General features: G+C 37.3%; 1 protein-coding gene across 2 annotated transcripts; it reads right to left on the minus strand.

The window, feature by feature from the left end:
* Nucleotides 1-2,683: 2,683 nt before the first annotated feature.
* LOC126724746 (ubiquitin carboxyl-terminal hydrolase 8) lies at nucleotides 2,684-21,718 on the minus strand. Of its 2 annotated transcripts, none has more exons than XM_050429127.1 (13): nucleotides 21,475-21,718; nucleotides 20,927-21,205; nucleotides 19,421-19,562; nucleotides 16,710-16,769; nucleotides 16,541-16,636; nucleotides 15,359-15,676; nucleotides 15,057-15,197; nucleotides 14,797-14,967; nucleotides 7,857-8,114; nucleotides 7,585-7,733; nucleotides 5,794-6,348; nucleotides 4,236-4,509; nucleotides 2,684-3,217 (listed from the first exon to the last, which is right to left on the minus strand). In XM_050429127.1, the coding sequence occupies exons 1-13, from the start codon at nucleotides 21,570-21,572 to the stop codon at nucleotides 3,101-3,103; spliced, it is 2,658 nt and encodes an 885-aa protein (XP_050285084.1). In that variant the 5' UTR covers nucleotides 21,573-21,718; the 3' UTR covers nucleotides 2,684-3,100. The 2 variants fall into 2 exon arrangements, with proteins under 2 accessions (XP_050285084.1, XP_050285079.1); XM_050429122.1 differs by having other exon boundaries at nucleotides 15,359-15,697.
* Between the last annotated feature and the right edge of the window lie 1,268 nt (nucleotides 21,719-22,986).

Consider the following 22,986-nt stretch of genomic DNA (forward strand, 5'->3'; position numbering starts at 1 on the left):
TAATTGGATTTAGAGTTTTCGGTTTTTTCACCAAATAATTCACTTACCACAAAAATTAAAAAAATAAATGGACACGTAGCGAAAAGTTGGACTCTAATTGAAATCCAATTTAGAATCTAATTGAATTTGGACTCTTCAATTTTTACACTAAAAAATTCACTTGGTACAAAATTAAAAATTAAATAAGACATATGACGCAAAATTGAGAATCTAATTAAAATATTCTAATTGGATTTTTTCTGAGTTTTAGCTATTAACATATATATATATATATATATATAGATGGGAAGAGATAAGATACAATTAACACAGAATCAATCGTACAAGAAGTTCCTATAAAAATATATATATATTACAAGAAGTTTATTTATCTCTCTCTCTCTCTCTCAATTTTTTGACACAGGAGTCGCTGCTGAAGCAATCTAGGTTCAATTATTAGAAGACTACTTTCAAATTTCACTGAAAAGAATGTCTATTAAAATGAGGACCACATAATAATGTGAACCAAAGACTCTAGCTAGCAAGTCATAGTGGTCCTGGTAAGCATCAACTGGGGTTGTGAGTTGTGACCTGAGTATCATGGTACTACGACAAGCAAGCAAGACGGTCTGGTCACATCTTACACCAAAATGGAAAGAGAAGTGATGTGGTCCAGACTAAATATATAAACTCATTATGTGTGGGGAAAAGTGGACTTAGTGGAGAGCATTTCTTCAATTCTCATCTCAATATCTCTCTCATTTGGATGTGAACTGCCAGTCAATTTTTCTTCTTCCTTAAACCTCAATGAAAATGAAAGATTAACCTGGAACACTAATTGGAAATAGTAGTTTTTGTTGAATTGTGAGAACAACAGAGTCATTTTCATTTTCATTTTCATTGATGTTTGTTAAGGGTCCAATCAAAAACGGGAAACAAGGAATGTGTCTCATTGACCCAAGCACAACATCTACAATTTAGTTTAGATTATCCATTTTGTATTTCTCACGAGGATTTTATGGAAGATCTTTTCACAATAAATTGCAAAAACTACGGTACCCTCGATAAAACGTGAATATAGGCATCTATCTTTAAGGGATGCCCAAATATCTGATTTTTAATAATAATAATCATTTTTTAGTCTTTAGTTTGTGAATAAGATAACTATGGTAAAAAAAAAAAAAAAGCCTCCTGCCTCCAGAAATATCCAATAAAAAGGAAGTTTGTAGAAGAGATAGGGATGGTAATGGGATCGGGTAGTGTCAAATCAAGGTTGCCTCGTTCATATTCTATTCCCTCTTTAAAGCAAGAACGAGTGTGAGATGAGTCAAGGGTAAGACAAGTTGGAAGTATTTTTTATTCCTAATGAGATAACTTTAACATTAATGAGGTAAAAATAAAAGTAAAAAGGAAGAGACAGTTGCAAGAGTATTAATAGAGAAAATACAAATATTTTGGGAATGATCATAGAAAATGTATAAAAATTTATATTGTAGATATGATATATATCAAATTTATATATATATATATATAGATAATTAAATATAAATGTACTTGGGCAGGATAAGGTGAGCAAATCTATCCCCATCTTGTCACCTCTTTGAAAAGGAAAAATTACTCAAAGCAGGACGACACAGAACGTAGAAAATTATTTTCATCCTAACGCCAAACATGAAACCATAACATTACGCCTCCTCGTTCAGATAAACAATAAAGCAAATGTAGAAACATGGTTAAGAAACTGATGGTTTTACATGTCTGCAATATGAGTTGTTGCCATTGGCCTCATGGCTTGTGATCAAACGTGGTGGTGTGATCCTTATAGAATTATAAATTCAATTTAAAAAACATGTTAGAATAATAGTGCAAAAACAAAATGTGAGCTTTTAAAAGTTTGTGTCAGGAAGAAATCTATAAAAAGTCAAAGACTCTGATTTTATATATATTATCGTAGAGGTTAATTGTCACAGCTGCAGGCTTCAATTAATTACTTACACCAAGACCAAGAGTGGGGGATGACAACGATGTACTCAGATGAAAATAAACCTGCTTAGTATGGTTAGTGAATCGGCTATGATCTAGATATACACAATGTCTAAGCCTTAAATTTACTAGTCGCCCGCCGACCATAGAGATGGTCTATTGGCACACCTCTCTAACCTGGGGTTGAAAGGGTTTGAGTAGTAGTAGGCGATTTTAAACAAGCTAAAAATAAACAAGAGATGGTCTATTGGCACACCTCTCTAATCTAGGAGTTAAAAGGGTTCGAGTAGCAGTAAGCGATTCAAAACAAGCTAAAAATAAAAAAGAGATTGTCTATTGGCACACCTCTCTAACCCGGGGGTTGAAAGGGTTCGAGTAGTAGTAAGCGATTCTAAACAAGCTAAAAATAAACAAGACTGTCTACTGGCACACCTCTCTAACTTGGGGGTTGAAAGGTTCGAGTAGTAGTAAGCGATTCTAAACAAGCTAAAAATAAATAAAAATTTACCGGACATTCCCATCACACCTCTGGCCTGCCCATAATATGTTATCTATAAGTGTAGATCAAAATTCAACCCCAAACAAGCAATGGACAAAGAGCTATCTGTGTAAATTGTTTAATCCCTCATTTTGTTTTACACAGCACTCAGCTTTCCTCTCACAAGCCTTAATGAAAAATGAAAGGAAGTTCAAAACTCAATAAATGACACAATGTAGGAAATAATGGAACACCAAATTGCAAGACTTCATTAATTGCGTATCCAAAAATTCCTTCTATCACCAGCTATATAAAAGATATCAACAAATACACTTTCACAGGGATTGGATGCAATCCCCTTCAAAAAACTTTCTACACTTAAAGCTAAAGAGATCTTTCTTTCACAAATTCTTACAGGTGTAAAAAATAACCTTGAATATGTCTCTCATTTCTGCTTTGTTACTATGTTACACTCATCCTCAGCCCCTTCCCTAAGCTTAAACCTCCAATTCGTTCACACCGGAAACTCTATCAATTAACTAATCAATGCCAAGGATAAAAGAATACTACTTCAATGAAACTTGTAAGATAAGATGCCAAAAATGTTGAAGATATCTTGCTTCAATAGGATTCTCAATGATTAATAACTCTACTCTGATGTCATACTTCTATAACTCTTCTGTAGAAAAGAACATAAGCTGCAGAAGACTTTATCTTCTCCTGGCTGACGGGATGAACATGGCTATCATCAAAATCGTACCACTGATCACCCCCATGCTACATCAGAACAAAGACTGTTAATACTCTCAGAGTGAAGCTTAACCACAGATAATATCATTTCACAACGAATCATATGAAAGATAGTGTCCAATTTCATTAAACAAAAATAATGAAATTGTAAGCCCATGCTACAAGCAGTTTGATGCTTGTAAGCCCAACTACTGCTTGCCATGGAATGCTGCTAAATGAAGCTGCTGAAAAACCTTTAGAGTCAGTAGCATATAGCCTGTTAAGTAGGCTAGACATAGAAGTAATATAATTAACAGGGACTATATAAAATATACATAAGAGTTACTCACCAAGAAGAGGAAATAAAAAAAATATGAATTCATTAAGTTGTTCTACCATATGGTTAAAGCTTGGTGCTGGATACTTAACAATTATCAGATTATGAACAGCACATTTGCAAGGAAATAAGCCTCTCACTCTAACACCAACCACCCAACAGCATGCTCTCAATACCCTGAATGACATTCTAAAAAAGGGAAAGCATTTCAAGGCATCCTTAACATAGTAATTCACTCCTAGTGTGAAAAGGACAAAGTGACACTGGACTTGGATGATACGAAAAGCTAAAGAGTGACATATCAGACCTATCCATACAATGTAGGTTTTCTCATCCTAAAAGTTTGCAGATGCTCATCAAAAAGGACTGAACTGAGTACTGAGTGATGAGAAAATTCATCCCCAGCAGTCACATCATCCCATCATTTAACTTTATATAAAAGAAGGCTCCTAAATATTACACAAAATCATGAAAGAGTTCACTCATTTAGAATTATGGATGTACGTGACAGGCCCTGCATATGGATGTTAAAGTCCTATGTGTCTCACATAACAGTAATCTCAACACATAAACCAAGGCCCTGATCATGTAAATCACCACTAATGTTAGTACAGATAGAATGTCAAACTTTTTCTTCCACAAGTTATGATATATGTATGGTATATATGCTAAGTTTCTCATTATAAGAAGATAACAATAAATTACGGGACAAGAAGAAACACCACCTACATGGACAAATGCTGTATAATGACCGCCTCCCATACTTCCATAGTGATTACTAACCGCATAAAGCATGTAACGATTGCATGACATGCCATTACTCTGGGCAATATAAGGTGATAGGTCAAAATTATCAATGGGAAAGTCGACATAAGTCTCTAGCTTGTTCTTTGAGAACCGGCTATACGAGAATTTCTTCAAATGAATAACCAAAATCTCTGGCAGTCTCCAAAGATCTAACTTTTTGATGGCTTGACAATGCTTTTTGCAGCCAGGACAGTACCTAACATTAGATGAAAGAGAGCCTGACATTAGAAAGAGTGTGATAACAAGCCAAAGTTCACACAAGGTAAGAAAAAGCAAATTTCGTATATGCAACTGAGCAAGAAAACCTAAACTATACTCAAGTAGATCACCTCTTAAGTATTTCAGTACGATGTATTTCAACAATTACAACATGAGTCAAGCAACAGACAAATAATTTGACCACTAAGAGCACATTTAATGGCCTATTTGGAAGTTTAGAGAAGGAGAAGAGTAGAGGGGAGTAGTGGAGAGGAGAGTAGAGGGGAATGATTCCCCTCCACCTTGTTTGGATGTTTTTAAAATTAGTAAGGGGGAAGGGAGTAATTAGCCATTCCCCTTGTTTGGATATTTTAAAAATTAGGATGGAGAGGAGAGAAAATGATTAAAATAGACAAATGTACTCCTATTTGAAAATGGACTTGCAACATTGGTCTATTATTAATTTAGAAAAGGTAAATTGGAAAATTTATCTAGTCAATAATTTATCCACTCTACTCTCCCTCCAAATCTCTCCAATTTGGGGGAATTAAAAATGAAGGGTTAGAGGTGGTTGAAACCCCTCCAAACTCCTCCCCTTCCTTTCTTAAAAAACTTCCAAACAAGGTAATTGAATTACTCTTCCTTCCTCTATTCTACTCCCCCTCCTTTTTTAAACTTCCAAACAGGCTATAAATGAAACTATTGAGATAACTTAGTGGCACAACCTGCAACACAATGGATATAAGAAATAAAGGGCTGCACTTATCAATAAATATATAAAGTTGCTCAAATGAATATGGAAAAGCTATCTATAAAGTATAGTATTTTTTGTTCATCTGCAATCGATGGCAAGAGTGCAAATCAAAAGCATTAAAAGTAGGGAGGCTAATGGCAAGTGAGTGTGAACAAAATAGTGTATAAAAACAGCCAAGCACAGTTCTTGATAACGATGATGATGAGATCTCTACTGTCAAAAGTGGTCGGTAGTATCATGATGAATAGATTAAAATCTAGATTTTAAGACAGGACATGCATTAATGCCCACTCTACCAGAAAGCAAGCCAATATAGCATAGAATGTTAGAAGAACTAAATATTAGCAAAAAAAATGATACAAAACTAAATAATAATAAAACAAAAGCAAAAAAAACCAGAAACCATTTACCAATCAAAATATATATATATATATATTTTAACCTTATGTCAGACAAAAAACTCAGGCTATATCCAACATGAGAAGAATTTTGAAGCTCAGGTTAAAAATCAATGATGCAAACACTGACCACATGTCTTCTGGTCCAAGAGGTTCCTCCTGCAAGAATGCTTCAAGGCACTTGTACAGAGAAACAGACTCTTGAGGTCTCTTTGCATAGAACCCAGACTTAAAAACTTCTGGTAATGAGCTAAGAAGGCCTGTATCATAATGTTCAATCTGTGTTTCTGGCCAACATACAAGCACATGCAACCTGGACACTCCCGTCACTGCCACTGGTTCATTCATTACTAGTTTGGAGTGCTTGACGATTCCCTTCTCATCTGTCAAATAAAACTGCAGTTCAACATCTGATGGTGAGTCAACTCCATTCACATTGGAGGGGCTCACGTCTCCACCTATAGCAGGACTTTTGGCACCCTCTTTTCCTGAAACTTCTTCAGTAGCAGTGCCCTTGGAGATATCATAATCTTCTATAGCATCTTCCGCAGGGATTTGGAATGGACTAAGTAAATTTAGATAAAGATTGTAGATATCAGATCCATCAACAGATTCACAAAGCCTAGCTGCAAGAGGAATTCCAAACGCCTTCCAACTTGAAGTTAGTTTCCCATGGATGTATTGCCTGACAGTATTGAATAGAGTTTGGAATAAGGGGTAAGCATTCACATCAAAGGATGACTGAAAAAGGTAGTATTGAGGATGCAAGGAGACAACATGCTTGTTTGCCTCAAATGTTCAACCTAAGTAGTTTTATAGTTTACAAGGGAAAATTCCAAGTGTATCAGATGAATCTACCAACTTTTCCTTAAAGGCTGACATAATTTGAAAACATTATAGTCTCAAATTCAAAGAAGGGTGGTGATGTTTAATCTCAGCACCTACATTCACCTTGTACACCTAGCACACCCACTCAAAATCTTCATAAACTTATTTTTTATAACTATTAAAAAAATTATTAAAAAGAAAGAAGGGGAAGCCCTAGTACATGGGGGCTATACAAGAGCCCCACCAAAGAACTAAATCTAAAACTACAAAGATCTGAAAACTAAATAAAAGAATTAGACGCAAGATTCCTGATATCAGTTGTCTTTAAAAACTGAAACTGAATTTTCCAAAATTTATCAAAATCTAATTTAGAAATTTTCTGTCAAATAAAAGTTATAAATAAGTCAACTTACCTTAATTTCAATCTTATAATGATACTAAACAAATACATTGTTCTATAGAGTTGGAGGGGCACCATGTTTCCAGTTCAAGAATAGAAATCAGTAGTTGTACATTATGGAAAAGATGCAAAAACCACAGTATGTTGGCCATAGAATGGTCAGGAACACCAACTCTTAAATTAGACTTCCAACAAATAATCACGTCAACACAACAAAGCACACCATTGAAAAATATCATGAAGCTGGTCCAGCACCTTACATATTAACATATTATGTAAAGCTTGCATTCTCTGAACTACAAGAAATTACATCAATAATATATCATGATTGGACCACAAAAGTATATATCATGTGAAGAAATAAGTGTAAATGTGAATTTAGCACTAACTGCACTACAAAACTGTATATCATGTCTTCTTCATTAATGTATTAAATTTGCAACAATATCAGTTCATACATGTGCATTTACAAATGCTGCTTCATATTAAATAGATACAATTGTTACCAAATTTCTGAAAGTTACATTTTTAAGTATAATTATCACCTTTTTCCTTAAGTAATGAAAACCCAGAAGCAAAAATCTCCTAAATTCTATTTTTCATACCTAAGATTGCAAATCAAACCCCAAGTAAAAGTAATAACTCTTGGGTATCAACAAAAGAAAACAAATTTAGAAAAGAAATTGAACTTACTCCTCCCTCCGCTGATGCATGAATACAACCAGAGGGACTTGCCCAGTATCTTTTGATAACCGGTAGGCTACCAGTCGGTCATCATCTCTAATTAAGGATAATGAATCAGCTGACTCCTCAAGATAGCGTATAATCTGGTTGTTGTAGATCTGTACAGAACTATAAAGGTCAAAGATCAAAATGAAAATATATAGATATCAATATATAGAGTAGTCACCAATCAAACAGCAATCACATGCAAGACTTTACTGTCCAAAAACATAGCAATATACCTCAGCCACCAATAAAGTCTCATCAGCCCCTAAAGAACATGCACTGCCTAGAGCCTTGATAAGATCTTCACATTTTCCATGCTTTGGCACAGTAATAGTATATGGAGACGGTGCAGTATTCCCATTGGTATTCAAAAGTGTTAAAGTCATCGTCCGCATTGTTGTTGAAGGTAGAGGTAGAGATAGGTACATGAATGGATCAAATGTTACAGAAACCTTTCTGCAAAGAGGACAAACTAATGTTGATTTATATTGACCCTGCAATGTCAATAAGGTCAACAAGATTATTGCCTATATAAAACGCACAGGCAACATAATTGCAACTATTTTTTTTTTTTTTATAAGAATAAAGAAGTATATTAAGAAAACTACCTCATGAAAACAGAGGCAGAACAGACAATACAGAGAGAGAAACAAACAGAAAAAGAAAAGAGAACTAGAAAACAAGCAGAAAGCAACAAAGAACTAAATACAAAGGAGAGAACAAAGGAACAAAGGGAGGGAATCACTAGAGGTGAGTCCCCACGCCCTAGACCAAGCAAAAAGAGAACCACAAAAATAAGCGAGCAACTGGTCATCAGATTTGTCCCTGTCCTCAAAAGTTCGCCAATTCCGCTCCCTCCAAATACACCACATTAGGCACAACGGAGCTAAATTCCAAATGCAAGAAGAGTGCTTTCCAAACTAGTTCCACCAACTGAAGAGCATTTCTGCAATCGATCTAGGCAAGACCCAAGAGATCCCGAAAGATTTGAAAATCAAGCTCCACAACTTATAAGCTTTTTCACAATGGAGAAGCAAATGATTCACCTTCTCCCCATTGCAACAACACATAATACACCAATCAACCAGCTCAAAGCCTCTACACCGCAAAGTGTCCCCTATAAGAATCTTCTCCCAAGCAGCCGTCCAAACAAAGAAAGAGACGTGCGTAGGGGCCTTAACCTTCCAAATACCTTTCCAAGGAAAAGTAAAAGGAAAGGGGCTTCGAAGCTTGTCGTAAAAGGAGCGAATGTTGAAATCCCCCTTCTTCGACAATTTCCAAACCATGCGGTCTCCTTGCTCGAAGTGAGGTAAACAAGAATCCAAGGTATGGAGAAATTCATCCACCTCTCCCATCTCCCAATCATTAGGGTCCCTAAGAAAAGGAACCTTCCAACTTCTACGAGCCTCGGTCCCCAATCTTTCGAGAGACGAGGCCACAGAAGCCTCTCTATTAGAAACAATCCCATACACAACCGGGAAGGAAAGATGGAGTGGAGAGTCCCCACACCACTGATCTGTCCAAAACTTCACTCTATCCCCCACCCCTATCTCAAACCGGATAAACTTGCTAAAAACCTCCCAACCTTTTCGGATACTTCTCCATAAACCACACCCATGAACACCCCTACCCAACTTGGAAGACCAACCCCCCCACTCTTCCCCAAACTTTAAAGCTACAACCCTCCTCCAAAGACGAGTCTCCTCAACCCCAAACCGCCATAACCACTTCCCAAGTAAAGCTTTATTAAAGGTAGTTAGTTTCCTGATACCCAAGCCACCATTAACCTTAGGAGCACACACCTTATCCCACCCCACCAAATGAACCTTCGACTCCCCCCACAGGAAGTCTCTCTGAATCTTCTCAATTTTATTAGCCACATGCGACGGTATGGTGAAGAGGGATAAATAGTAAGTAGGAAGGCTGGAAAGCGTACTCTTGAGCAGCGTCAATCTTCCACCTTTTGACAAATACAACTTTTTCCACCCGACTAACCTCCGATTAATCTTCTCCAAGATAGGATTCCAACTAGAGGGGGATTTATGAGAAGCCCCCAACGGCATACCAAGGTAGGTCATAGGCAAGGACCCAATCCGGCAACCCAAAATCTCTGCCAAGGCATGAATATTATTAACCTCCCCTACTAGAACCATCTCACTCTTCAGGACATTAGCCTTCAAACCAGTCACAGCCTGAAAACAGAGGAGAAGCATCCGCACATGAAGGATCTGCTCCACTTCCGCATCACAAAACAAAATAGTATCATCCGCAAATAGAAGGTGCGAGACACATTCCCCTTCACCCCGTCTTCCAACAGCCTTGAAACCCCTAATCAGGCCAGCACCTTCAACTCTTTTCAACATCCTACTTAAGACCTCCATCATAACTAGAAATAACAGAGGAGATAGCGGATCCCCTTGCCGCAGACCCCTTGTGCTCCCAAAAAAGTCAGCAGGAGCCCCATTAATCAAAATAGAAAACTGGACCATCGAGATACAAGTGCGGATCCATCTACACCACTTCTCCCCGAAGCCCATTCTCTTCAAAAGGTCCAGAAGAGCCTCCCAATTCACATGATCATAAGCTTTCTCAATGTCTAGCTTACAAATAACCCCCGGGATCTTACTCTTCACTCGGCTATCAACACACTCATTGGCAATAAGAACTGAGTCAAGAATCTGTCTTCCTCCCACAAAACTATTCTGAGACTCAGAAATCAGATGATCTAAGACCAGTTTCAAACGATTCGCCAAAACCTTATACAAGATCTTGTACATGCTCCCCACCAAGCTAATAGGCCTGAAATCTCGAATATTGGAAGCATCATTCTTCTTAGGAATGAGAACTAAGAAGGTAGCATTCAAAGATTTCTCAAACTTACTATGTTGATAGAACTCCTCAAAAACTGCTAGGACATCCCTTTCCACCACTCTCCAACAATGGTGGAAAAAGGCCATAGAAAAGCCGTCTGGACCTGGAGCTTTATCTCCAGCCAACTCGTTAACGGCTAGAAGAATTTCCTCCCTCTCAAACCTCCTTTCAAGCCAACCCCTCTCCGACCCATCTATTTGATCAAACTCCAAACCTTCCGCAAAAGGCCTCCACTCCTCCGTCTCCTGATACAGATTTTTATAAAAGTTTACTACCTGGGCAGCCACCTCGGATTCCTCCTCATAGATCACCCCATCCACCTCCAAAATACTCAGATTATTATACCTTCTGCGGGAATTAGCCACCCTATGGAAAAATTTAGTATTATTATCTCCTTCCTTAATCCAAAACATCCTTGATTTCTGTCTCCAAGAGATTTCTTCCAAAGAGAGAAGATTCTTAACTTCAGATCTCATCACATCTCTCTCACAAACCTCAGCATCAGAGAGGCCAAATTCCCCTTCCTTGGCATCAAAGGATTTCAAAGCCTCTAATAAATGAGACTTTTTGCGCCCAACATGACCAAACTCCAACCGGTTCCACTGAATGATATCTTCTTTCAAAGCCTTCAGCTTTTTGGCAAACACAAAGCTAGAAGTACCAGAGAAGGAATGACGATTCCACCAAGAATGAACTCTATCAATAAACCCATCCGACTTTAGCCACATATTCTCAAACCTAAACGGACTTTTACCCCTCGCCATTCCCCCTACCTCCACAAGAATTGGGAAATGATCTGAAACAGGACGAGGTAAAATCCATTGGGTCACATCCGGAAAGTGCTCGGCCCAATCATGAGACACCAAAACTCTGTCTATCCTAGACATCGAGGGCTGATCTGAACCGCTAGACCAAGTATATCTCCCACCCTCCAGAGGCAAGTCAATCAAGTTAAGATCCCCAATGAACTCCGAAAAGAGTTCCATGGCCGGAGTAAGACGAGAATAACCCAACCGCTCGCTAGGGAAACGAACAATATTAAAATCCCCGATGCAACACCAAGGGACATTCCAATATTGCTGAACACCAACCAACTCGTCCCACATTAGACCCCTCTCATTGTTATCAACTGGGCCATAAACCCCCGAACACGCCCAAGTGAAACCGTCCCCCACCCCACGCCACCGAACAGACACAGAGAAAGAGCCCACCAAACACTCCGACCTCTCTAAAACCCTCCTATCCCACATCAGCAAAACCCCACCCGCCGTCTGGACAGCATCTAGCGCCACCCAATCCATAAATGGACAACACCATAAGCTACCAACCAACTGTCTGTCCAGGCCAGCAAGTTTAGTTTCTTGAAGGCAGATTACATCACACTTCCAATCACGCAATAAATTTTTCACTATCAAACGTTTCCGACCGTCATTCAGACCCCTAACATTCCAAGAAAGAATTTTCAAATCCATAAAGACAATAACACCCCCACTGACCAAAAACTTAGCAGCCAGCACGCTGCCTACCATCATAATTAACCGAGGATTGCAAATTCCTCAGTTCTCTCTTCCCTTTCTCCTTAAAAATGACAACTTTTCTAGTAGCAATAGCTTTCCTGTTCAATTCTTTGGCAGCCTCCGTCTCCCTATCAATCTTCTGTAGCAAGGCAATACGTAAGTTCTCATGCTGGCACAAAGGCAGCCCCACCAGTTTACTAAACCCAGCCTCCGTCTCCCATATCTGAGTTGTTCATTTCGTCCTCCACCAAATCGCTCACCCCAGCAACAGCACATAAAGCCTTCGAGGGAGTCACCGCTGAACTGGGTTGCACCATTTCAAGGGCAGCATTCGGCTTGGAGATGACACAACTGTCCCAGCCACCTTCAGCCCCAATGTTGTCCCTCAAGCCCACAAGCCCAGCCCTTGATAAACTCAGAAATAAATCAGATAAAAACCTCTTTGCCGATGACCACAACGGCTCCTTATCAGACTTACCCGGTGACACCGAATGCACAACGGAATTAATTCCGTCGGATGAGGGGCCGTCAGCCTTGATCGGAGGGATCGAAGACTCGCCGGAGCAAGAACCTGAACAAAAACCGGTGGTGCAGGGGTCGCTGGCCTTTCCCGGTGTCACCGGAAGCTCGCCGGAGCTGAATCCGGCAGAGGAGGGGCCATCGACCTCCATTAGCTGCAACGGAGACCCAACGGACCCAGTCCCGGCAGTGGGGAGATCGGCATCCTTTCCCGGTGGCTCCAAGAGCTCGTCGGAGCTAGGACCGGCAACGAAGGGGCCGTCGGCCACCACCAGAGGCTTGGCGCTCTGGTCCGACACTCCTTGCTGGTGACGAGTCTTGGGACAAGCCTCTATTGCCAGGACCTGGGCTGACTTACCTTCCCCAGCCAGAGAACACTCACCCATTTCAAACAAGCTTGGGCCTGAGAAAGAAAAACCCATCACTGGGCTTGTTCCACGGCCCAAACCAGGCCTAAGAGCATCCTGTTTGGTTCCTTGAGGAGCCCAATTAAGGACCTTAGAAGCATCAGAGTTGCCTTCCCAATCCACTTCACGTACCACCTCTCTGATCTTAGAAACTCCCCCTTTCTTTCTAACCCAAGAGACTCGTCTCCTCCCTATCACATCAACCTCTATGACAAGACCTCTCCCTGCCCAGCAAGATCTCCTAAAATCAGACTTCTTCCCCTTTACATCAGCTTTTGAATTCAAAAAGCTTGGGGAAAGTAAGCTAGTATCTGCCAACTTCTGCTGACCCACCTCAGCCACCTCACTCAACCGTTGCTCCCTCCAAATCCTTCCCACCACCTCCATCCTTCCAGACTTGCTCACTAGAATTTCCCCCACTTTTGCACCTGAGAGTTTCAGATTCTCCCCTTTTTTCTCCTTTCCTAGCTGTGTAAACTTCTCTTTGGCTGTGAGTCCAAGATGTGACAGCTGCTTTCTATCCTCAGTTCTTCCATGAAAACCTTGCACAACTTCAGCAAAAGTTCTAGAGTTTTGATCCTCCAGCTTATGCTTCCGTGCCTGAGGAATGAATTTAGGGGGACCGTTTCCACCCACTGCATATTGAGAAGGAAACAACAATTTCCTTAGTTCTAGACCAAAAACCCTCCAACCAAATCTCTCATTGCCTTCCGGTACAATAATCGATCTCCTAGTCCCACCAGCTCTGAGTTCAGATAACAGCAAGAATTGGCCTGAGGAATTGGAACACCATTGGAGAAAGAAAGCAGTGTCACCCTCTCTAAGAGTGAAAAACTGCTTGAATCTCTTCCCAACAACAAAGTGTTCAATGCAAAACATCAGCCAATGGGTTGCGTTCTTGCTCATGAAAACTGATCTCATGGCAAACTTGCCCCTCTCAAAAATCCTTAATAAGAAAAAACGACCCCCTTCCTCTACAACTAATTGAAAAGATTTAGACTCAATGAGAAAGCTACGAATCCCCCCCCATGACTCCTTCCTAAGTTGTGCAATAATACAAAATCCAACACTAATGATTAATATATCCAGGACTGTCATCCAAGACTCCAAAAGAATTGGAATCAGATCTGTTCAAGGTTATATGAAGAAACATTCCTATTTCAAAATATATCCAATCCAAATTTATTAAAATTATTGTTTTAAGTATTCATACAATCTACCAGGGTCGAATCACTAGATAAATGGTTACAAAACTATGTTCCGATCTGATCAAGCTATCCTTCAATTAGTTCCATTCATTTGAGTCATATGATGTTCATTGTTACCAGATTTATCTGATTGGATCAAAATTCATAAACATTTGGTTCAAAGAAATTTAATAACCAAATATTTTTGAGATATTCAAGTTTTCAGTCTTCAATACAAACAAACTTAATGTCATGTTCAATGCAAGATGTTATCTCTATCTATGAGCTAAACTTCAAAAAAAAAAAAAAAAAAAAACACTTCCCATTTTTCATTTGCTAGTCACTCCCTAGGTTTGGTCAAAGCCAATCACACCTCAGTTTCCCCAAACATATGCATAAGCCATGAATTGATCCAACGGCATCCAACATTAGTATGATGCTGCTCAAACCAGTGGGAGAGGGTCTTTCATAAGTCCCAAACAATAAAACTTCTAAACTTTAAAAACCCTAAGCATAGGTTTCAAAATTACTAAATAATAATAAAGCTTGATTGATCACCCAAGAACCTGTGAGGTTCATCAGAACACATGTCATGTATATGTAATGATGATTACAAGCCAACAAAAGTAGGGGGAGACAGAGAGGGGCCAAAATAAAAAGGAAGAAAATACTTACTTGGCATACATCAACAATTATAGAGTCGTTGCGAGCCAAATGATTCCGCCAATATTCATCAGCTACTTCTCTATCTGGTCGATCATCCCCATCCTTGGCTTCTATATAAGGCTTGCATTTTACACGATTGAGATCTTCGTGGAGTCCATCCAACAAAAAAGCCAGGACCTCCTATGTCCAAAACAACCGTTGTAAACCCACAACCAAGAATACAAAAATAGAAAACCAAAACCCTATTTTGACATATAAACTTCACTGACTTGGGAATCATGCTGATTATATCCACTGAATTGAGGAGCAAATCGAGCTAGCTTTGACTTAAATAATCTTGGTGCCACTGGAGCTGCTCCAGGAGCCCATAATTTCCTTAACAGATCTCCAAATGCCAAAGCAATCTCACCCTAGGGAAGAAGTGCTTACTTATTAATACTTAATAGACTGAAACATGAAGGCAGATACTCTAAGCAAAATGAGGACCTTCTCATGGAACAATGCTCACAATAAATCATGTTACTATCAGAATAATATGCATTCAAAAAGACTGTAATAAAGGATAACATACATCCATGCCCAATGGGTTGTCATGATTTATTTCTCTACCATAATCTCCAAGAAAATAGTCAACAAGTTTCGGCGTGTGGGCCAAGCACTGCAGAGAACTGTTCATGAAACAAGTATTTCCAAGATTTTGCAACCCGGTCAATCCCAAAGAACCAGCTTCACCAGAACTTGCACGAACGAAATTAGAGTTCATATTGCCAGCACTACCATTCATCATTAGTGAAGGGCCAGAAGATGAATTTGCCACACTCTCATCTCTTTTTCCATCCTTGCACTTCACAGAGTCTGACAACCCATAAATTTGCAAGTCCAGTACAATCTGTATAGATGCATAACACAACTGGAAAAACATTAGAGCCCATAAGTCAATAGGACATCACATGAAACAAAGGCCAATAATTCAGAAGATCAGTCATTGCAATCAAACATTCCATGCAAGACCAATATGAAGATGCCCGGAGAATATCATATTAACCTAAGAAATAATTTAGTACTCTGGACTAACAATAGCTACTGCCCACTGAACTTCGGAATCAGGAAATTAAACAAAGCATCATTAATATATGAGACACCCATAAGATTCAGCACACTGGTTCTGTATAACAGTTAAGAAACCAAACAATTTGCAAAGAACTCTTAACATATAAAGTGCTGGACTTCGGCTCCATTCAATTTGGAGATCACAGTCAACAGTTCCAGACCAGACACCAACCAATGAAAGGAAACATGTCACTGAGTAGACATTGGGCCAACTTATTAACAATAAATATATTGAAACTTTATTCTTTTTAATGTCCACCAATTAATACAATAAGCTACTTTTTTTTATCAGCAAGAAAAGAATACAAGAAGCTACTTGTTTCAATATACTTATTTTTAATTGGGAATATGCCCATTGAAGGATCCCAAATCAACAGAGCTCTTAGCCTTTAATATAAACTGCCAGAAATCGCAGCTCAGTACATCAACATACATAAATCACCAACTGTATTGGAATACAGCAGTTCATACCACAGTTTATTTGAAAACCCTATGCCAGATTCCCAATACAACAGGGCTAATGTTCACTTTCAAAGATCTAAAGCAGTGTGACAGTATAAATACAGAGTGGTGACAGATGCACAATTATTAATGAGCATTATAAACTAAACAAAAAATGTCATCAAACAGAACAACCACTTACATCATAATCTGATTGCCGCTGAGAATCTTTTAGAAACTTATTTTTTTCATTTGTAAAAAACAGGTTTGTCTGCCCAGAAAAGTCCCAGACGCGAAACTGCATAGAAACAGAAGTTAGAAGCCATTCACTTATTTAAATAATATAGTTTCTAATAAAGATACTTGATTACCAGCTCAGACTCTACAGTGAAGATTTTGCAGGCTCTTCTGAAGCGCTCCCCTGCATTATCCTAAGACAAAAGAACAGCATATTAACGTAAGCATCATAATTAAAATATATGCAACATTGATAAGGCATAGATGACGGTAAGAGAAAAGAAGAAAATAAAATTTTCGAACATCCTAAAGATATTCCCAAAACTATTTGAATGTCTAAAATGTCATGACAGAAGCCCATGCTTAACGATTAACTTATCACGAAATTTCAGGCTACAAAGGGCAGGATCTCCACTTTTCCCTTGGGTATCCTACCCCAAGGTCCCCAATGCCATCCATCCACATTTTACAATTTGAGATAAGGCATATGCGCACATAGATCTAAATCAATCCAAATATAAAATGACATCAATGAGGCATGATGCACCCAACTTGGAATGTTACACAATAACTCAATGTTCCACATATGAAATATCCTCTATCTCATATCAATTACAAAGAGGTGTCAAATTGTTTATGTTTTTCCTTTTTCTTTTTGATAAGTCAAATTGTTAGAGTTTCTGATTAAATGCACATTCAATTATAAGATTAATATACATACACACACACATACATACATACATATGTCTATCAGTTTTTTGTTAAAAGGCACAATTTAAAATTTGATTTTCTGGTAAGTTTATGGAACGAACCAAGCCATGAAAATAGTGCCACTCAATGCTAAATGTGTTCTCCTATTAGGAAGCTGGTTCATCAGCAAAAGTAGAGAAGGTGGAATGAAACCATGGTTGCAAAGTGTAAACCATCCCCCAACCCCCAAAAAGATAAAGGAAAATAGAGAGGAGAAGATATGATATTATCTACAATGCTCAATTCCTTATGTATGTGTGTGTGTATTGGATGGCAGCTATAAAGGGGTTGGATATTTGTTCCAGATCTGTAGCCTATGTTCAACCGAGTCTGACATAAGACAAACCAAATTAGTGCAATAGGAAAATTAAACAACAGAAAAATAAAGTTAGATAACCTAGGAGTCTTGTATCTAGGAGTCAACACCTAGAGTTGGCCAGAGTCTAGGGTCTTAGACTAGATAATAAAAAAATTACTAATAAACCTAATAAAATGATAGGACCTAAAATAAAAATACAATTGACCAATATAATTACAATAGACTCCAAAAAGAAATAAAACTAAATTAAGATAAATCTTTGTTTGTGCTTCCCGCATCAGTCACATCCACCATTGAAGTCAGATTTTTTAAATCAAAGATGGGTTGATGCAGGCCCTTACAAATTAAAGTGCCTGATTTTAACCCAAAAAAAAAAAATCATGAGTCAAAGCTTGGTAACCTTGGAGAAGCGCCTGACTAATGACTATGAAATTTAGCCCCTAGGCAAGTTTAGGAAATGCTGGTCAACCTAAAGAGTCCCTTAGATTGGGTTGAAATCAGTGGTACGGAATAATCAAATACTAGCTTTTCAGTTGGAGACAAACCTGAAAAGACCAACCTCCTTTCAAGAATTCTCTTTATTTTATAGAGAGAAAGAGAGGTGTGAATATTAGCTGTCTAGTAAAGATACAGAGGGGAGGTCATTATTAGTAAAGACTAAAGAGGCTAATTAAAAGAAAATTAACCAAAAAAATTAAGCTATACCCATGCAACAGTAGCCTCCTTACAGTAATTTGCTTTTATTACAGCGCATTACATGTAATCTGTTTCCTCAACATTTAACCTACTAAAAATAGTGCACAAGCCCAGTGATTGAACAGGACAAGTTTGGAGCATTGAGCTAAACCCCCAATTTCAGCAATATAACTTCTTTTTTGGATAAGTAAAATATAACCTCCAGTTCTTTTGTTTTGGTAAGTAATAAAATTTACTAATAAACAGGTTACTTCATGCTCATGATGATGAGCACTCCGTACCCTAAAAGAATAACAAAAAATCGAAAGAACCTCCACTTCAAGATTGAATGTCATAAAGCCAGAGTGTATATTACCATCCCATACATGAAGATACTACCTCAATTGCCTTGATGCAGAAACAAAAATAAATAAAACATGTTTACACTTTAGTGTAAAATTAGTAAACTAAAGTTAAACACATCCATACTCATATTGTAATATCCCTGATTGATGAGAGATTAGCAAAATAGAGACATTGTTATTCAGCTAACCATATCAGCAGAAATATTTCAAAAGGGTATATTATCTCAAATCCATACATCAAGTAATATGGATTTTCAACATAGAAAATACATCGACTGAAATAGTTTACCATTCCAAAAAAATGAGAGAATCTGTAAGAGAGAGAGATGTATAAATGAAGGATAACAATTCCTCCAAACATAAGGAAAAAGGTCAAAGTGATGTTTGGAGATGTTATCAAAGTTCACCATCAAAAAGAAATTAATTTCAAAAGCATTACATTTTCAGCAAAATACAAAGCTACAGGGCTTATTCATTTATTGAAAACTCAAGCTTCACTCTTTCAATAAACTCCAATATCAATTAACATATCAAAGTCACAAAATTGCATTTATTTAATAGACACATTTATGCACACGCATGAAGGGGAAAAAAATTATAATAAGCAATATCCAGAATCCGTAATGATATACATAGAATTGCTGCTTAGTTTAAATATTATAAAATCAATAGGGATTGGTGTTCCATATCTCAGAGAATCAAAAATGGAAAGACTGGGTTAATTGAATAGACTGACCTTTTTGCATATTCTTACTCCCAACGAATTTGTTTCCCGCAGAACAGAAAGTCGTAGTTTTAGAGGATAGACATCTGTAATATCATCTTCGGAAGCTAAAAAGCTCTTACCATTTTTCACGGCAACTTTAGAATCACTATGCCTACAGAGTAGAGTACAAAAAACCAGCATTCAGATACTAAAGCAGCTTCAGTTACTAGAGACAGACAAATGATGTTCCACAATGGCTTATGGAGGCATTCATGTCATCTTAATTGTAAGAAAGCATTAGCATAAAAATTCATCATATTGATTCATTAACCAATGCCACAAAACCTAAAGCCACAACAGACAACCAGTTAAATCAATCAAATGAAAATTTTAACATAAATCTACCAATATGATCTAGTGCCATGGATTGAGGATGAAAAAGCTAGCAACCCACAAAACAAAAAAGGAACGAACCCATAAAATGGAGTTCCCAACAAGAATTCACAAGAGAATCCAGAATACTATATCCTTGGCAGCTGAAATCACATGCTCATCAAATGCCTGTTTTTGCTGATTGGTAAAAAACAGGAGCAGTCAGGTGGAGGAAACCTTATTTGTTAAGACCACAGTCACCACATAAACATTTGAAAGCATAAGGTGCATGCTATATGTAACGAAATAAAACAAAATTCCAATTTAGAATGTAGATAGCTCAGAAGAGAGAATCCCACACGTGGATTTCCACTCATACCAGAACCTTAAATATTCCAAATACACATTATTTTTGACATAACACTAATCAACCACCACGCAGTCTGAGATTTAACAACAGCTTGATTCAATATTTTAAAAATTTTGCTCCCAATCTAGCAAACGATATAGCCATATGCTAAGAATGAAAACAGTGACCAACGTGCAAAAGAGTGATACTCTTTCAAATTAAAAATCCTAAATAAGGGTTATTACAATTAACCTAGAGAGAATATTTTTCACAACTGCAAACATAGCTTGTTATGATTGGTGCATAATAAAAGTGGTGTCAATGACAGAACCAAGTAAAAGTAATGTTGCTCCAATCACAACATGCCATCTCAGTTGTGAAAAACATTGTCACCCTAGCATTACTCGGGAAATAATTGGCAATTATAGTGACATTAGTTAGTCACCTCTACATAAAACAAAACATATAGCAGTTGCTCAAAACGAAAATTAATCAATTCATTAAGCACTTTCAAACTCATCAAGTTTCCAACATAATGTACCTCAATTACAAAGAAACAATCCAGCCAGCTCATTAAATTACTCAAAATCAGCAGCATCTTGAATCTTAACCCTGATTGAGTATATTTAGTAATCTGGAAGTACACCGACGTGATACTCCCCCCACTCACATGATAGAGGGTGCTACTAATACCACGTCGCTGTACTCAAGGAGTAGCTGAAAATTTCCCCTCAAACCGTGTCCATAATAAGTGGCATTGCATCAATGATCAAACACAAATTCAACAACAATAACAAGCAAGCAAGAGCACTCACCATCTGAGTGCCTGGACCCACATTTGGCCAGGGACCAAGGCATAGTCCCGGCCGGAGACACCAACTTCACCATTTTCCCTGTGCACTGAATCTGAACCCTCCTCTCTTCTCAGATTGAAAACAAGATCCAAGCTGAATATGTTGTTGATGAGCTTCATAGGACCTGCATATGAAGAAGCTGGAGAAGCTGAGTACACTACCCCCTTATTTGATTCCGAATCCAAACCCGAATCCGAATCCGAATCAACTCGCATTGAATCTTGCGCATCCTTCCACCACCTATAAGAACAATGAACAAAAAAAAAAAAAAAAAAAAAAAAACCCAATTCACATAAAGCAATGCAGGCACACCCAGATCAAAAAACAAAGCAAGAAAAAGCTGAGCTTGGTTGCAGAAAGAAAACAATGCATTGGAATTCAGACCCAACTAAATAGTAAATACCGTATCGAAAAATCACAAGGACCCCCAATTGGAGTTTTGGGTTGATAGATTCCATGAATGAAGTAAAGAAGTGAAAAGAGAGTGAGTGAGTTAAAGAGAGAGAGACCTGTAGGGAACGAAGTAGACTCGTTGGTCGTTGTTGTTACTGTTGTTGTTGTTGTTGTCCGAGTCGGGTCGCTGAGTGGAATCGGAGTGACCCTCCATTGAAGTCAGATAAAGAAAGAAAGAAACAAAAAAGCTTTAGAAGTTGATTTGGAAAATGCACATCATTTTAGAGAGAGAGAGAGAGAGAGAGAGAGAGAATGGCGGATTTGCAGAGAGAAACAAGTGGTGTGATGTCAGGTGTGTAATGTCATGTAGTGTTTTTCTGTGAAGAGGATTCAAGGAGGGAAAAAATGTAAAAAAATATTTTTTTTTTATTTTAATAATTATTAACATGTGTATGCATGTGTTTTTATTTTTATTATTATTTTTTTAAAAAAAATAATAAATTTTTTTTTTTAAAATTTTAAGGCACGCTAAGAGGACTGTGAGAGAAAAATCTGCGGAGAAAACAACGGGGTAATAAGAAACAAAGAAAAAGGGTCTTATTTTTTTTCTTGTCTTTTCTTTTATTTTATTTTCTTTTGATTTTGCTTCTTGCTTAAGACATGGAAAAATAATTTAATAATAATTTGACCAAAAATATTTTAAAAAATTAACAATAATAGTACAGTTTAATTTGTTTGAAGGGTGATGATCACGATAATAGTAAAATGTTTTTTTTTTAGAAAAAGTTAGAGACATGGTACAATTTTTGATGATAGGAAATTTGTCCTTGAAGCTTTTCTTCTTTTTTAGTAAGTTTTAATTTATAGCACAAGTTGGAATGTAAATTGTAAATTAAAAATAATAATAGTATTTTATTTGGGGAAACTTACTAAAAGAATAATTTTTTTTTTTTGGAGTAAATACTAAGTTGATCAAGGATTCTAATATCTATTTATATCACTTTTGAAAATTTTAATTGTTTTAATTCAGTAACGTTCAAGGTTTAATTACCATTTGAAGCTCTATATATAAGGTGTGTAAGATTTGTTAAAACGTATATTACCTTAAATTCAAAAATATACCAAAAAGAATAAACCTTAAATTAAAAAGATGCTACTGCTATTAGTCCTAGTTGACTAAACTCAAGGATTTGCCAATTTTTTTTTTTTTTTTTTTTTATTTCAAGAAGGCATCAACTCATTCGTAAGAAGATCTTACATGATCATGATCTCCTAGTAGGATAAATAAAACCCTCTTATCTTTTTTTTCTTTTTTTTGTCATTTTAAGTAAAATAGTTCATATTAGTGGATGCCATTAAAACAATTGTTAATAAACTATTTTAAGAAAATTTTAATATCACTTTCATGTGAAATATAAAAATCTTTAAAAAAAATTAATTACTTTATCATTTTTTCATAAAATATTTCTAAAATTAATTCCTAAATCAATGCCTTTAGGTCATTTATTAATTGTTCCCTTTACCAAATATAATGTTTTAAGATAACATCATTTAATGTATTGACTCTTGACTCTTCAATAGAGTAATTATTAGGCACTCCTATGCTATTCACCACATGTTACTCCACA

The sequence above is a fragment of the Quercus robur genome, chromosome 1, assembly GCF_932294415.1.
Source record: "Quercus robur chromosome 1, dhQueRobu3.1, whole genome shotgun sequence".
In the NCBI taxonomy this organism is placed as follows: Eukaryota; Viridiplantae; Streptophyta; class Magnoliopsida; order Fagales; family Fagaceae; genus Quercus; species Quercus robur.